The sequence below is a fragment of the Jaculus jaculus genome, chromosome 22, assembly GCF_020740685.1.
Source record: "Jaculus jaculus isolate mJacJac1 chromosome 22, mJacJac1.mat.Y.cur, whole genome shotgun sequence".
Taxonomy (NCBI): Eukaryota; Metazoa; Chordata; class Mammalia; order Rodentia; family Dipodidae; genus Jaculus; species Jaculus jaculus.
Window position 1 is genome coordinate 7,684,830 of NC_059123.1, and position 15,959 is coordinate 7,700,788.

Below are 15,959 nucleotides of genomic sequence, written 5' to 3' on the forward strand. Positions count from 1 at the left end.
GGGTCCTGGGGAATCGAACCTGAAACCTGGGTTCTTAGGCTTTGCAGGCAAGTGCCTTAACCAAGCAGACAAGTTTCCATTTAGTCCCCATATCAGCTTTCTCTTTGATCAATTCTTTTTTTTTTTTAATTTTTATTTTTTTATTTGAGAGCAACAGAGAGAGAAAGAAGAGAGAGAGAGAATGGGCTCGCCAGGGCTTCTGGCTACTGCAAACGAACTTCAGATGCATGCACCCCCTTGTGCATCTGGCTAACATGGGTCCTGGGGAATCGAGCCTCAAACCGGGGTCCTTAGGCTTCGCAGGCAAGCGCTTAACCGCTAAGCCATGTCTCCAGCCCAGTGATCAGTTCTTTTTCATAGATACTGACTACCACAAAAAATAGACTACTGAGCAAAAAAATTCATTTCTCTTTTGTCCAGAACTCAAAAGCCTCATATGAATAAAAGTTAATCCATTTGAACAACTGACCAACAATAAAAGGGGTCCAGGCATAATTAACTGAGTAGCCTTGTTTTCCCAGGTGTCTTTGGGAAATTCACGCTCCTTGCTTCATTCCCTGGAAAACTACACCCATTGCTTGGTTGCTCATCCACTTATCATCCAAGGTGCTGCCTGCGATTCTTGATAAAAAACAGTGCATGGCACAACAGCTCAGAGCCCTGATCTGTACTGACCCCCCAGTCCGACTTCGGCAGAAGGTCCTAATTACAAGCAGAATGTGTACCTGGTTGTACATTTGCCAACTTCTTCCAGAATCACAGAAAGGTGTGTGAACAACTCCTGGGAATTAGGTGATTGTGCCGCTGTGAGCTTCCTCGACTCCCCAAACAGAGAAAGGAAATAGTCCTCGCCTTCCCCAAGAATAAGGCTGTCAGGGTCAAGGGTTGGCACTGGCTGTTTCTTTGCAGGTGAGAAGTTCATGCCTTTCAAAGAAATCAGAGAAGCAAAAGAGAAAAAAGACCGAAATAAATAAATAGCAAAAGAACTCAAGGCCGTTACCATCACTCCCTGCTCCTACCAAACCATATGTCTTTATTGATTTTACTGCTCCTGTCAAACTCAATGAGAAAAGTTAAGAGGCCTTAACGAAAAATAAAAATTTAAGTGGAAGTCTATAAAATAGACACTAAGTGGATACTTTCAGTGACACCTCAATTCCTTCAGATTATTGCAGGTGTCTTAAAGTGCCCTTCATATAACCAGTATAATGATTACTTAACGCAGTATGCAATTGTACAAGAATCACCATTTGAGCCTATCAAATTTGGATATTTTATAGTTGACATGGTTTTGTATTACATTATGTTTTATCCACTTTTTCTTAGCCCTGTGTATCCACTGCATACTATTTAATATATTGCTCAACTTATAACCCTTCTAAAGCCTTTGTCAACTCCTTCACCACTGGTTTACCAGATAAAGACAAATTGTCTTCTAAAAACTAAAATATGTACTTTATCAGAACAGTAAAGTACTACTTTAATCAGATTCTATTATGCCCTTAGAAATCTGCTCTTCTGAAATTCTCACCCCTAAGACTCAAATATATATATATATATATGTATACAGGTCTTGTGGTTTTTCACAGAATTCCATGCAGGACGGATCGAGATTGTATCTTCAAAGAAAGAAGTTAAAGGACAGAAATGTGTTAAGGTGAAGTAGACAGATGCTTCTTAGGTTTAGACAGCTCTGTGATGCGATCCCAGATCTGCCACTCATAAGCCAAGTGATTCAACTTCCCGGACATGTAGCAGGACACGGCCTCATGTCAGGGCTCTGAGGACTGGAGGTAAATCTGAAAGGTGTCTGGTACTTGGCTTACATTCCGAGAATGTAGCCATCTTCACAGAACAAGGGCTTATCGCCTGTGACCCTGGGCCCAGAATCCTCAAAGGATGAAGGAAGTCTAGACTATGCACGGGATTCTCATACCATCAACAGAACCAAAGCAAGGCAAATTATATAAAGGACTAAAACCACAGCTTTTTGTTTGTATTTATTGATGCTGGGATTGAGCCCAGGGATCTCAAACAGGTTAAGTCCATAGTTACAAAAAGAAAAAAAAGGGTTCCTCAAAGAACTGTGTTGAGTAGACACCCTAGAATTAAATGTTCATTCCCAGGCCGGTCTAGTGAGAACCAAATGGCCAGATTCCTCTGGGAAAGGGCAGCGCGTAGCGTTCCTCCAAGCAGGCCAACCTCGGGAATGCGAGCTTGTGTACCCACAGGACAGGGAACATTAATCGTGTTGCTAACATTTGAATCCCGGGGACAATGAACAGTGCAACTTATCTCCGCTGCACAGGCCTGGCTGGCAGCGGAAGGAAAAGACCACAGCCCAATCCGTCTCGCCTTGCAAAGGGAGCCACCGTGTTTCGGTTTCAGGAGCGTTTACAGTCTAACCCCAACCTAAAACACCTGCCCTCACGAGCTGCGTGATGACAAACGATGGAGGAGCCGCCTCTGCATTTCCAGCGTGTGGCTGGTGCTTATTGCTAAGCGTCAGGTTAAGGGGTGTCTTAGAAAACTTCTCTCAGTCACACCAACAGTGAAGCTGGAAATTACGACCATGAGAGCGTCAGGACAAGACGGTGTGTATTACTGTCAAGGATCTTGAAGAAGACCAGAAATCAAGTTAAGTATAGATGAGAAACTGACTGATGGTCCAGGGAATGAATGAGAATGCGTGGCGTCAGGCTATCATGGGGTGCCGTGTGAGTAGCTGCGAAACTTGGTACTTGAGTGCCCGACTGAAATACAGAGCCCAATGCCCACTGTCTAAGAGAAGGTGCTATGGGTAAGCTAGGATTTGGAGCTGACTGTGTTTGTATGTGTGGGGTGTACGTGTGAATGCATGTGTGTGTGTATGTGTGGGGTGTGGATGTGAATGCATGCATGTTTGTATGTGTGGGGTGTGGGTGTGAATGCATGTGTGTTTGTATGTGTGGGGTGTGGGTGTGAATGCATGTGTGTTTGTATGTGTGGGGTGTGTGTGTGAATGCATGCGTGTTTGTATGTGTGGGGTGTGTGTGGATGCATGCGTGTTTGTATGTGTGGGGTGTGGGTGTGAATGCATGTGTGTTTGTATGTGTGGGGTGTGTGTGTGGATGCATGTGTGTTTGTATGTGTGGGGTGTACATGTGAATGCATATGTGTTTGTACGTGTATGGGTGTGTATTGTGAATGCATGTGTGTTTGTATGTGTGGGGTGTACGTGTGAATGCATGTGTGTTTGTATGAGTGGGGTGTGTGTGAATGCATGTGTGTGTGTATGTGTGGGGTGGGTGTGTGAATGCATGCGTGTTTGTATGTGTGGGGTGTGTGTGTGAATGCATGCGCGTTTGTATGTGTGGGGTGTGTGTGTGAATGCATGTGTGTTTGTATGTGTGGGGTGTGTGTGTGAATGCATGCGTGTTTGTATGTGTGGGGTGTGTGTGTGAATGCATGCGTGTTTGTAGGTGTGGGGTGTGTGTGTGAATGCATGTGTGTTTGTATGTGTGGGGTGGGTGTGTGAATGCATGCATGTTTGTATGTGTGGGGTGTATGTGTGAATGCATGCGTGTTTGTATGTGTGGGGTGTGGGTGTGAATGCATGCGTGTTTGTATGTGGGGGTGTGGGTGTGAATGCATGCGTGTGTGTATGTGTGGGGTGGGTGTGTGAATGCATGCGTGTTTGTATGTGTGGGGTGTATGTGTGAATGCATGTGTGTTTGTATGTGGGGGTGTGGGTGTGAATGCATGCGTGTTTGTATGTGGGGGTGTGGGTGTGAATGCATGCGTGTGTGTATGTGTGGGGTGGGTGTGTGAATGCATGCGTGTTTGTATGTGTGGGGTGTGGGTGTGAATGCATGTGTGTTTGTATGTGTGGGGTGTGTGTGTGAATGCATGCGTGTTTGTATGTGTGGGGTGTGGGTGTGAATGCATGCATGTTTGTATGTGTGGGGTGTGGGTGTGAATGCATGCATGTTTGTATGTGGGTGTGTGTGTGGATGCATGTGTGTTTGTATGTGTGGGGTGGGTTTGTGAATGCATGTGTGTTTGTATGTGTGGGGTGTGGGTGTGAATGCATGTGTGTGTGTATGTGTGGGGTGTGTGTGTGAATGCATGCGTGTTTGTATGTGTGGGGTGTGGGTGTGAATGCATGCATGTTTGTATGTGGGTGTGTGTGTGGATGCATGTGTGTTTGTATGTGTGGGGTGGGTTTGTGAATGCATGTGTGTTTGTATGTGTGGGGTGGGTGTGTGAATGCATGCGTGTTTGTATGTGTGGGGTGTGTGTGTGAATGCATGCGCGTTTGTATGTGTGGGGTGTGTGTGTGAATGCATGCGTGTTTGTATGTGTGGGGTGTGTGTGTGAATGCATGCGTGTTTGTATGTGTGGGGTGTATGTGTGAATGCATGCGTGTTTGTATGTGGGGGTGTGGGTGTGAATGCATGCGTGTGTGTATGTGTGGGGTGGGTGTGTGAATGCATGCGTGTTTGTATGTGTGGGGTGTGGGTGTGAATGCATGTGTGTTTGTATGTGTGGGGTGTGTGTGTGAATGCATGCGTGTTTGTATGTGTGGGGTGTGGGTGTGAATGCATGCATGTTTGTATGTGTGGGGTGTGGGTGTGAATGCATGCATGTTTGTATGTGGGTGTGTGTGTGGATGCATGTGTGTTTGTATGTGTGGGGTGTGGGTGTGAATGCATGCATGTTTGTATGTGTGGGGTGGGTGTGTGAATGCATGCGTGTGTGTATGTGTGGGGTGTGTGTGTGAATGCATGCGTGTTTGTATGTGTGGGGTGTGGGTGTGAATGCATGCATGTTTGTATGTGGGTGTGTGTGTGGATGCATGTGTGTTTGTATGTGTGGGGTGGGTTTGTGAATGCATGTGTGTTTGTATGTGTGGGGTGTATGTCTGAATGCATGCATGTTTGTATGTGTGGGGTGTATGTGTGAATGCATGCGTGTGTGTATGTGTGGGGTGTGTGTGTGAATGCATGCGTGTTTGTATGTGTGGGGTGTGGGTGTGAATGCATGCATGTTTGTATGTGGGTGTGTGTGTGGATGCATGTGTGTTTGTATGTGTGGGGTGGGTTTGTGAATGCATGTGTGTTTGTATGTGTGGGGTGTGGGTGTGAATGCATGCGTGTTTGTATGTGTGGGGTGTGGGTGTGAATGCATGCGTGTTTGTATGTGTGGGGTGTGGGTGTGAATGCATGCGTGTTTGTATGTGTGGGGTGTGGGTGTGAATGCATGCATGTTTGTATGTGGGTGTGTGTGTGGATGCATGTGTGTTTGTATGTGTGGGGTGCGGGTGTGAATGCATGTGTGTTTGTATGTGTGGGGTGTGTGTGTGAATGCATGCGTGTTTGTATGTGTGGGGTGTGGGTGTGAATGCATGCATGTTTGCATGTGGGTGTGTGTGTGGATGCATGTGTGTTTGTATGTGTGGGGTGGGTGTGTGAATGCATGTTTGTATGTGTGGGGTGTATGTGTGAATGCATGCGTGTTTGGATGTGTGGGGTGTGTGTGTGAATGCATGCGTGTTTGTATGTGTGGGGTGTGTGTGTGAATGCATGTGTGTTTGTATGTGTGGGGTGTGTGTGAATGCATGCGTGTTTGTATGTGTGGGGTGTGTGTGTGAATGCATGCGTGTTTGGATGTGTGGGGTGTATGTGTGAGTGTATTCATGCTTATATGTGTGTGAGAGTATGTGCAAATGCATGTGTGTTTGTATATGTACAGGTGTGTATTGTGAATGTATGCGTGTGTGTATATGTGGGTGTATGTGTGAATGCATGTGTTTGTATTTGTGGGGTGTATGTGTGAGTGTATGCATGCTTATATGTGTGTGGGAGTATGTACGAATGCATGTGTGTTTATATGTGTATGGGTGTGTATTGTGAATGTATGTGTGTGGGTGTATGTGTGAATGCACGTGTGGGGTGTATGTGTGAACGTATGCAGGTTTGTTTGTGTGGGGTGTATGTGTGATGCATGTGTTTGTATGTGTGGGGTATATGTGTGAACATATGCAGGTTTGTTTGTGTGGGGTGTATGTGTGATGCATGCATGTTTGCATGTGTACAGGTGTGTATTGTGAACGTATGTATGTTTATATGTGTACAAGTGTGTATTGTGGATGTATGCATGCCTGTATGTATGTTGAGGTGTACATGTGAACGGATGCACGTCTGTATGTCTGTGTTTAAGGCCAGTGGACCACTCTGTATTCTCATGCAGGCCTCACACTCACAGCCATCCTCTTACCTCTGCCTTCAAATGCCGAGATGTTGGCATGTGCCACCTCACCCAGCTCCGCCTCTTTCTCATTCAGAGTTTTCCCGGCTCTGGCGCTTACCATCTAGGCTAGAGCAGCCAGCCAGTGAGCTCCATGACACGTCTGTCTCCCCAGTGCCAGGACTGCATGCATGTCCCAGCATACCTGGATTTCTACAGGGCGCCAGGGAGTGACCTCGGGCCCTCATGCTTGTGAGGTCCACACAGTGCCAGCTGAGCTATTTCCCCAACCCCCGGCCCCAGCCTGCAGCCGAGTTTTACCGAGTGCTTGTGTGTTGAGCTATGTGCTAGGTGACTGCCGTACACATCCCTCCTCACCGATGCGACGCTCTTGCATACATGACCTTTGTGTGACCACTGCTCCGGAGTGACAACTGAGACCCACAGGTCCTAATACTTATCCTCTCGCTTGGTGGAGGGCAGAAAAAGGAGTTGCCCTGTGCTTCCAGAAATGGAATGTTTTCTGTGAACCACAGACCCCGCCGAGTCATGAGAAGAACCAGCCCTCCCCGGCAAGCACGGGTATGGCCCACAGCACTGCGGACTGCTAATAAAACCTCGCTTCTCATGAGCACAGCGCGTCTCCCATTTCTCTTTTCTCCAAGTTCCCTTTATTGGCCCCAATTCTTTGTGCTATTTCATCATCATCATTTGTGCCATATTGTTGTTATTTTATTATTATGCTTTTTATGCCTGTTTCTTACTTGGGCCATTAAGTCCTCTGACAGCACAAACCAGTTACAACACTTCTCTTTGCTCTAAGCAGTTTTCTGGGGAAGGTCCCTTCATGCCACTGGACGTTTTAATTATCTGGCAACTGTTGAACCTGCTGGCACTCAACACACAGCCCACCGTGCTGGCGCCAGGGATCTCAATAATTAGACAGAAGATAACGGGGACACTTCTTAACCCTTCCAGCAGCATCCCCAGCAGAAGGTCCTGGTGCCCAGCAGTGGCAGAGTGTGTCAGCAGCAATACATGCACCCGTGGAGCGGCTGTAGGGCATCTTAGTCATGGGGATGTTGTACTTGCAACCTGAATTCGCATGCATGGCTGGAATTGAAAACTACAATGCCAGAAGGGGTTCTAGACCCTTGCCCGTCATCAAGTTAACTGTGCGTGTGCCACGGAAACGGACATTGTTGGTAACAAACAGTGAAACGTCACTTAGGCTAGGAAACCGAGAAAGAATCTACGGAGACACATGCTTTTAAAAAGACGCGGTACATACTTTGCTTTCCCAGGCTGTCTGCTCGAGAGCCGCTTGTCAGGGTCGTCTTGGAAGTCAAAGGTGCCAGTGATGACAAGGTTATCCTACTAATGTCCACGCAGTTACTGAAAGGCATATCCTGGGACAGAGAGAGCGACAGCGACTCCGGCATCGTCGTGGAGTCCGAGTCTACTATCCTCGGGAAAAAATGGACTGAAGATGACAGTTTCTGTGGGTCCAGACTACCATGTTTGTCTTCTTCTCTGGGTACAAAAATCATCACAAAAAAGTAAGGAAATAACCATGGCTACAAGTGCAAGAAGCTGAACAGCTGATGCTCAGGATTCTGCTTTCCAAAGGATTCGCACATCAAACATAAGCACAGGCATGTCTCATGATTCTAGCCTTCACAATCTAAACAAATCACTTTAGCATTGACTATTACGTCTTTCGTTTTAAAGTCAAATAAACAAAAATTTCTGTTATTGGTGATTAAAAAAATATAAATGAGTAGAAAAATGGTAATCAGTGTAAAGTCGCCTTTTTGAAAATGAAAGTCAAGACATTAAGCTCTCCACTTTTGTCACTTTTCATACAACATTTTCTATTTTCATTGATGTTATAAAGATCCATGGTTTAATATATCTTCTTCATTTAATTCCCATAGCTGCTAAATTAACTTTCCAATAATAACAAAAATTCTGTGGTGAATAATTCCTTGCAAATGATTTCTCTATTTCCCCTTCAGAAGGACAGAATAGGGGAGGAATGAAAAATTTCTGGAACCACCATTATAATTTACTAGAAGAGCACTTGTTAACTCTCACACAACCATTTTAAGAGTCCCAAAATGATAGTCCAACTATTTTACAAGGTTACATAATAGTCTCACAATTCCTCTCGAGGGAAAGCTCCATGAGGGCAGAGGAAAGCGTGGCATGAGCAGAGGATGGGCATCGCCTCCTTGCCAACCACAGGTGGAAAACAGCAGGAGAGTGAGCTGAACTAACAATGGCAAGGGAGGTGCTGGTACACTTAGGTCCACCCCAGGGACACACCTCCTCCAGCAAGGCTGTGCACCTCCAGCTGACATCGCTGGGAACCAAGCAATCAGAACACATGAGTTTATGGGAGGACAACTGATTACAAACACCACAGCCGCCACACTGTGTGTCACACAATACTCTTCCCGGAGATCTCGGAGAAGTGTGGTGTGTGTGTATGCACGCTTCTGCACGTACACATATAATGTTTACATAGAGACAACTGTCCTCTGCTGAAAATATTTATCATTCTGTAAAATTGGCCAAACGGACTGACTGTTCAGCGACTGCCCCTCCGGGGACTCCAGATCTGTCCACTATAAGTCAGAAGTTAATTGTCTCCCTTGTATAGGTTCTCTCTCTTTTGATATTCTGTCTAGAGCATTTATGTAATGCCTAATCTCTTTTAGCCTTATTTTTTTTGTTGTTAATTATTTATTTATTTATTTAGGAGTGACAGAAAGAGGCAGAGAGAGAGAGAGAGAATAGGTGCGCCAGGGCCTCCAGCCACTGCAAACAAACTCCAGACGTGTGCGCCCCCTTGTGCATCTGGCTAACGTGGGTCCTGGGGAATTGAGCCTTGAACCAGGGTCCTTAGGCTTCACAGGCAAGCGCTTAACCGCTAAGCTATCTCTCCAGCCCTTTTTTTTTTTTTTTTTTGAGGTAGTATCTCATTACCCCAAGCTGACCTGGCACTCACCCTGTAGTCCCAGGCTGGCCTCGAAGTCACGGAGATCCTCCTGCCTCTGCCTCCCAAGTGCTGGGGTGAAAGGTGGGGGCTTTAAGGACTAATCTTGACTGTTAACTTGATGGGATGGAGAGAGGGGCAGAAGATTCATGAAGCCACTTCTGTGTCTGGGACAGTGTTCTCAGAGATGTTCATGGAAGACGGCTCTGATCTAATGGGTCATTGAATCCAATGATGACTTCAAACTCTGGGCAGACTGCTGAGGGGTGGTGAAATTGTAGACAGTGGGACCCAGCTGGAGGAAGCAGGTCACTGGGCGTGTATCCTCGGGGCTTATATCTTGCCCTTCCCCTCTTCCTGTTACTCTTTGCCTCCTGTCTTCCGTAAGGTGACCATCTTTTCTCTATCACGCCCTTCCTCCATGATGTCATTGCCTTTCTACTGTCTAAAGGCAATGGAGCCACCTAACTGTGGTCTGAAACACGACACCATGAGCCAAAATAAATCTGTCTTCCTATAAATTGTTTCTCTCAGGGGCTGGAGAGATGGCTCAACAGTTAAGGTACTTTTCTGCGAAGCCTAAGGACCCATGTTCTACCCTGCAGGTCCCATATAAGCTCGATGCCCAAGGTGATGCAAGCATGCAAGATTGCACATGCCCATGAGGTGGCACATCTGGAGTTTGACTGCAGTGGCTGGAGGCCCTGGCACCCCAATTCTCTCTCTCTCTCCTTGGGGGAGGGCAGTCTATGAGGCTTACCTAAAAGTAAAATAGTTTCTCACACTGGCAAAAAGGTGTGAGTAGCGCATCTTATGAAGTCATTTTCAGCCAGTCTCAAGTTGGGTTTGTTTTCTTATTATGGTTTCCACAGGGAATGAGGCTGGAGTTTTCTCCTCTGCTGTCTTGGTGAGGCTGGCATTGCCTGTGTTTACCAGGACAGATTCACAACCAATCTGTTTTTCAACCTGAAAGTTCCTTTGCTAGGAGCCTTTTAGCTGACAAGCTATGTATTCAACATCAACTTCTATTAAATATACCTCTCAGGAAGCACAGTCAAAATTTCAAAGTTTCAGCTGGGCATGGTGGTGCACGCCTTTAATCACAGCACTCGAGGCAGAGGCAGGAGGATCGCCGTGAGTTCAAGACCACCTGAGACTCCATAGTGAATTCCAGGTCAGCCTGAGCTAGAGTGAGACCCTACCTCAAAAAAAAATTTTTTTTTCAAAGCTTTAAAGAACTTTAAATGACATTACCCTTGAAACATGCATTTTCTTTCCTTTGTCCAGTGCTTAGTAAGGTTGACCAGTTGCCATGGAGCTAACACTCCAGGCACTCTTTTTGTTTTGTTTTCTTTGGCTTTTCATTTTTGTCAGACATTTTTAAAAAATTTGTTTATTTTTATTTATTTACCTGAGAGTGGCAGACAGAGAGAGAAAGAGGCAGACAGAATAGGAGAGAATGGGCACACCAGGGCCTCCAGCCACTGTAAACGAACTCCAGATGCGTGCGCCACCTCGTGCATCTGGCTAACGTGGTCCTGGGGAACCGAGCCTTGAACCGGGGTCCTTAGGCTTCTCAGACAAGCACTTAACCGCTAAGCCATCTCTCCAGCCCTTGTCAGACATTTTTGTCAGAAGAATTCTAGCCTCCCGAAGACTCTCTCTGACAAATGACCACAAAGGCAGTGGAATGGACACTACAGAGTCAGAAGGCCAAAATACAAGGGTTTCATCTTTTTGTCTAGCTAGAGACAGGGTCCCATGGCCGGGCCTGTCCCATCTAGAACAAGCAGGGGACCCGTTTCTTCCCGGCGTTCCTCACATCTGGGCTTCACTACACTCTGGCTGTGTCTTTTCAGCCTGCTTATTTTGTAAGCTCTCAGGGTTCTTTCCCTTCGGCAGAACAGCAGTGTTTCCCAAAGCATTTAATTCCACCAAAGATTCCCAGTCACCCTGTGTACCGCTGGGTCAGAGAACCTGGCTGAGGGCCATAAGACGCCTCATTTCTGCAGCCAAAAAGAAAATGTCTGATGGCCCGCTTGTATCTTGGGGAGAGCTTGAACATCTCAGGGCCAACTCGTGGGATGCAAGGGGTGAGATGCATCTTACGCTCGCCCCCCCACCAGACCCTGCATGCAAGATGGAAGAGTCTTCTTCCTCCCTAGCTTTCCCCTGAACAGGAGCATTTTTTTCCCAATCTCTTTTTGGCAGTCAGCAGACTCTGTAACTAAAGGCACTAAAGCAGGCGTATTGATGGGAGCTCAGGGCCAGCCTGTCATGTGACCTCAGAGGATGCTGCTTTTGTGATTCTGATGTCTATTGTTTTTCATTTCTATACAAAATACTCTAAATCTTAAAAAAGGGAGGAGCTGGAGAGATGGCTTAGTGGTTAAAGCGCTTGCCTGCAAAACCTAAGGACCCAGGTTCAATTCTCCAGGCCCCACGTAAGCCAGATGCACAAAGTGGCGCATGCGTCTGGAGTTCGTTTGCAGTGGCTAGAGGCCCTGGTGTTCCCATTTTCTCTCTCTCTCTCTGTCTCTAATAAATAAATAAAAATAAATCTTTTATAAAAATACTCAAGACCTGGAGAGATGGCTCAGTAGTTAAGGCGCTTGCCTGTGAAACTTAAGGACTCATGTTCAAATCTCCAGGTCCCACGTAAGGCAGACGGAATTGCGTGACGTCGCATATGCACACAAGGGGGCGCACGCATCTGGAGTTCATTTGCAGTGGCTGAAGGCCCTGATGTGCCCACTCTCTCTCTCTCTCCTCTCCTTTTCTTTCTCTCTCTCAAATAAATTTAAAAAAAATATTATTCAAGAGTGGAGTAGCATGGAATTGCAGATACTAAGTGCAATGAGAGAAACAGCTTTAAAACATGCACCCTCCAGAGCAAAATTCATTTGTTGGTGGCCCTGGGAACCAGTGACAATGCTTTAACCGGCAGATGATCAACGTCAGTGGTGGAAACAAGAGTGGTGACTTTATGTAGGCATGCCCTGAACCACACACTGTAGAATGCTCCATGCCCCTAGGATAACGGAGCAGGCTGGCTGTGGGTTTTGTTTTTGGCATGTGTACGTGGGGCGTGTGTGTGTGTGAGCGTGTGCGTGTCGGTACCATGTGCGCATGTGCGTGCGCATGCGGAGGCCGGAGGTCTAGGTAGCATGTCTTCCTTGTCTACTTCTCCACCTTATTTTTCTAAGACAGGGAATCTCACTGAACCCAGAATTCTCCGTTTCAGGCAGGCAAGCTAGCAGGCAGGCATCCTGGCTCTGTTCTCCTTCCCAGCGCTGGGACGACAGGCCCTCAAGCCTGGCACTTATATGGGCGTGAAGAACGCAGACTCAGGCACTGTACCTAGTGGGGCATCCCCGCGGCCCCCAGATTATTTTTGGGGGGGGGTTTAGTGGTCAACGTAGGGTCTTACTCTGGCCCAGGCTGACTTGGAATTCACTCTGTAGTCTCAGGCTGGCCTTGAACTCACAGCGATCCTCCTACCTCTGCCTCCCGAGTGCTGGGATTAAAGATGTGCGCCACCACGCCCGCCTCAGATTGTTTTTGTGTGTGTTATTGTTATTATTATTATTTTTAAATTTGAGACAGGATTTTACCCCATAGCCCAGGCCAGTCTAGAAATTGTGGTGATCCTCCTGCCTAAACCTCCTGAGTCCTGGGATTACAGGTGTGCACCACGCCGGGCTTAGTTGAGCAGTTTTAAAGTTCAGTGCTGATGTCCTCAGCACCCTGAATGGCAGCGATGGCTCTAAGCCAGTCCTCCTGTGGCAGGGTTCTGTCTAGAGGGAACTTTTGTGTCACTCAACGGCTGGGATCTTATAAACAGATGCTGATGAGATACTTAAATGCCCGTTTGTTACATTTAGAAACCTCACGGAATCGTTTGCTCTCGTGACTGAGCGAGCTGTTTTTAAACAGCTGTCTAAGTCAGACCCCCCCCGCCCCCCCACCCCCCGCGAGGCCGTTCTCACGCTTCTCTCTCGAGCTGGCATTTCTGCCCGTCGCTGTCACTCTGCAGAGTCTCCGAAGCTTCCTGAGCGCCCCGTGTGTCCATCCCGGCGGGCAGAGAGCCCTGCGTGCCGTCCTGGGGAAAGCAAATCGTGGCATGAGACCAGGGCCGCACGCAACACCAAGTTCAAGGCAGAACTTCTTTCCAGACTGCTCTCACCTGCCAACTATCCTCAGCCTATCAGACGGACGGTTCTCTGCCCCACAGCAGCGCGGGAGGAAAAACCGTTCTCGTGAAAATACGTAACTGTCAACATAGCCAATACTTGGATTGGCTCAGAGTATGAGACGAACCCACGGTGTGGGTGAGGGTGAGGGTGAGGGGGTGGGTGTGGAGTGGGGCCCCCGGAGGGAGGGACAGCAGCTCAGAGGGAGGCTGAAGCCCAGCAAGCGACCTCTATGACAAAGACTGAATGAACATCTGGCCCACGTGGCCTCTTAGAAGGCGATGAGGTAATGTCTCCATAGTTACTAAGTTCCAGGATCTGAGCAGTTGCCGTGTGGACGTTGCATCTGCTCTGCGGTTTGCACAGCCTTAAATGAGATAACTTCCTTGAAGGAAAGCCAGGCCTCCGACCAGACATCGATGCTGAAATGTTTAGTGTTGGGTCGAGGTCAGTATATAAATATGGGGAGGAATTTATCACCACTCTTTCCTCCCCTCACTTCTTGCCCTCCCTTTTTCCATCCCTTACTGCATCCCTCTCTCCCTTGATCCTTCCCACAAAAACAAAAAACAAAAAACAAACAAACAATGCAGGCATGGAAACAGCCAAGCACCAGGAATGGAAAATGTAATTATAAAGCCCAAAGACGCCTTTTGATTGGGATAATAAATGCTTTAGCTAGGGGAAGAAAAAAACAAAAAACAAAACAAAACAAAACCTAACTTCTACTTTTGCTAGCAGCATGCTCTAGGGGAAAACCCACTGAGCTCTGTTTCTACCAAATGCCGGCCTAAGACAGGAGCAGATGTGAAAGTATGAGGCTGTCACACAAGAGTTAAGATCTTCCACCGGTGGGTGGACTCATTTAACAAATATTGAATATGAGTGTCTTTTAGATGGCCAGTGGCTATGAAGTCATGATGCTTGGCTTAAGCAATAATGACAAGAGACCGTCCGAGCTAGATTCGAACAAGGTGCCCGCTTTCGGGATGAGGAACAATATTTAAATCCAAAGGCTGACGGAGAAAGGAACTTCCAAGAAAAGAAGGAAAGCTAGAGAAAACATTTTGGGGTGTTCTCTTTATTTCAAAGATGAAACCCAGTTCTTCACAAGCATGCTGGGTCTGTTATGTCTATTAAATTGTACCCAGAGGGCTGGAGAGATGGCTTAGTGGTTAAGGTGCTTGTCTGTGAAGCCTAAGGGCTCAGGTTCGATTCCCCGGGACCCACATAAGCCAGATGCACAAGGTGGCACATGCGTCTGGAGTTTGTTTACAGTGGCTGGAGGCTCTGGTGTGCCCATTCTCTCTTTTTCCCTCCCTTTCTATCTCAGATAGAAATAATTTGAAAAAAAAAATCACTCACACCCAAAGATTAATAAATTGGGCTTGTTTTTTAGAAAGAAATCCAAATGGACTCTTCCCATGCCATACCTTTACCTTGAAATTCTTTGTTGGCTGTTAAAATTTTCTCAACTTGAGCGCCATATCTTAGCATGGAGACCTTATGACCTCAATTGTCTTATCAAATAATCTATGTCATGGCTTCATAGCTTGGCGAGATAGAATTTTGCCATTTCAGGTCCAGAAGTTCGTGTCCCAAAATGCTTCTCCCTCCCCCTGTTACCTCTTACATTCTTTCCTCTCTTCCACAGTGTTTCCTGAGCCTCGGAGGGAGTGATAAACATGTCTCATTTAACACCGACCCCATCAGTAGTTTTATATCAATGATAGGGGAGGATGATTTTAAAAAACGAGACATCAAAATAGAAGGACTATTTGTAGAGGAGTGGTGGTACAGAGAAATAGGGACCAGGGAGGAAGAAAAAAAAAAGGGTAATGGGAGGGTATAGTCAAATTACAGTGTGCTCATGTGTTAAATTTTTCAATAAAGACATTATTTTGAAAAAAAAACTGTCAACCGTGCGAACCTTTTGGAAGCTTTATGCTGGCTAATGTTTCATCCCCACACTGTATATTTTCCATGATATTAAGGCCAGACTGGCCTCCATAGAGAGTTCCAGGCCAGGGCACCACAGAAAGACCCAGTTTCAAATATCACAACAACATTATAATACTGAGCTTCATGTCTTGAGCTTTGTACCCCAATTAAGCAAAAATTAAAAATGGCAAAAATCCCTTGTTCTTCTGTTTTAAAATGGGCAAAACTGTTACATATACATAATTTCCAAAGAGTCAAAGAGGACAAAGATACAGCCTTATGCAATACAGTCCTTTCTCAGCACATATGGACAACATCTGCACAGCAAGGTTTCTTTCTTTCTTTTTTTTTATTAAGTCGGAAATGGAAATCAAATGCCTCGGCATGAATGAAAGCTGCACATATGAGATTTTCCTTTCCTTTCCAGCCATGGGTCATATGCGTGTGAGTGACGCAAAACTTAGTGTTACAATATAAAACATCACGACACGTTCCAGTACCTCACATTCAAAGGGAACTGGAAGACAATTTCCTACCTGCACCGACATAAACCAAGTATGCTAAAGCATTATGCTTGCCTAACGATGTCCTGGGTC

The 15,959-nt window shown here is 46.4% G+C and overlaps 1 protein-coding gene across 1 annotated transcript in view; it reads right to left on the bottom strand.

Annotated features, from left to right (window-relative positions):
• The window catches only part of Lmntd1 (lamin tail domain containing 1), a 44,086-nt gene extending 30,752 nt beyond the window's left edge, over positions 1 to 13,334 (bottom strand). Inside the window, exons 1-3 of the mRNA XM_045139603.1 lie at positions 13,219 to 13,334; positions 7,520 to 7,761; positions 726 to 924 (exon numbers count right to left, since the gene is read on the bottom strand). Coding sequence (XP_044995538.1) covers positions 726 to 924; positions 7,520 to 7,761; positions 13,219 to 13,301 — 524 coding nt within the window. The 5' untranslated portion in view covers positions 13,302 to 13,334. The remainder of the gene's footprint in view (positions 1 to 725; positions 925 to 7,519; positions 7,762 to 13,218) is intronic.
• Positions 13,335 to 15,959: the final 2,625 nt, after the last annotated feature.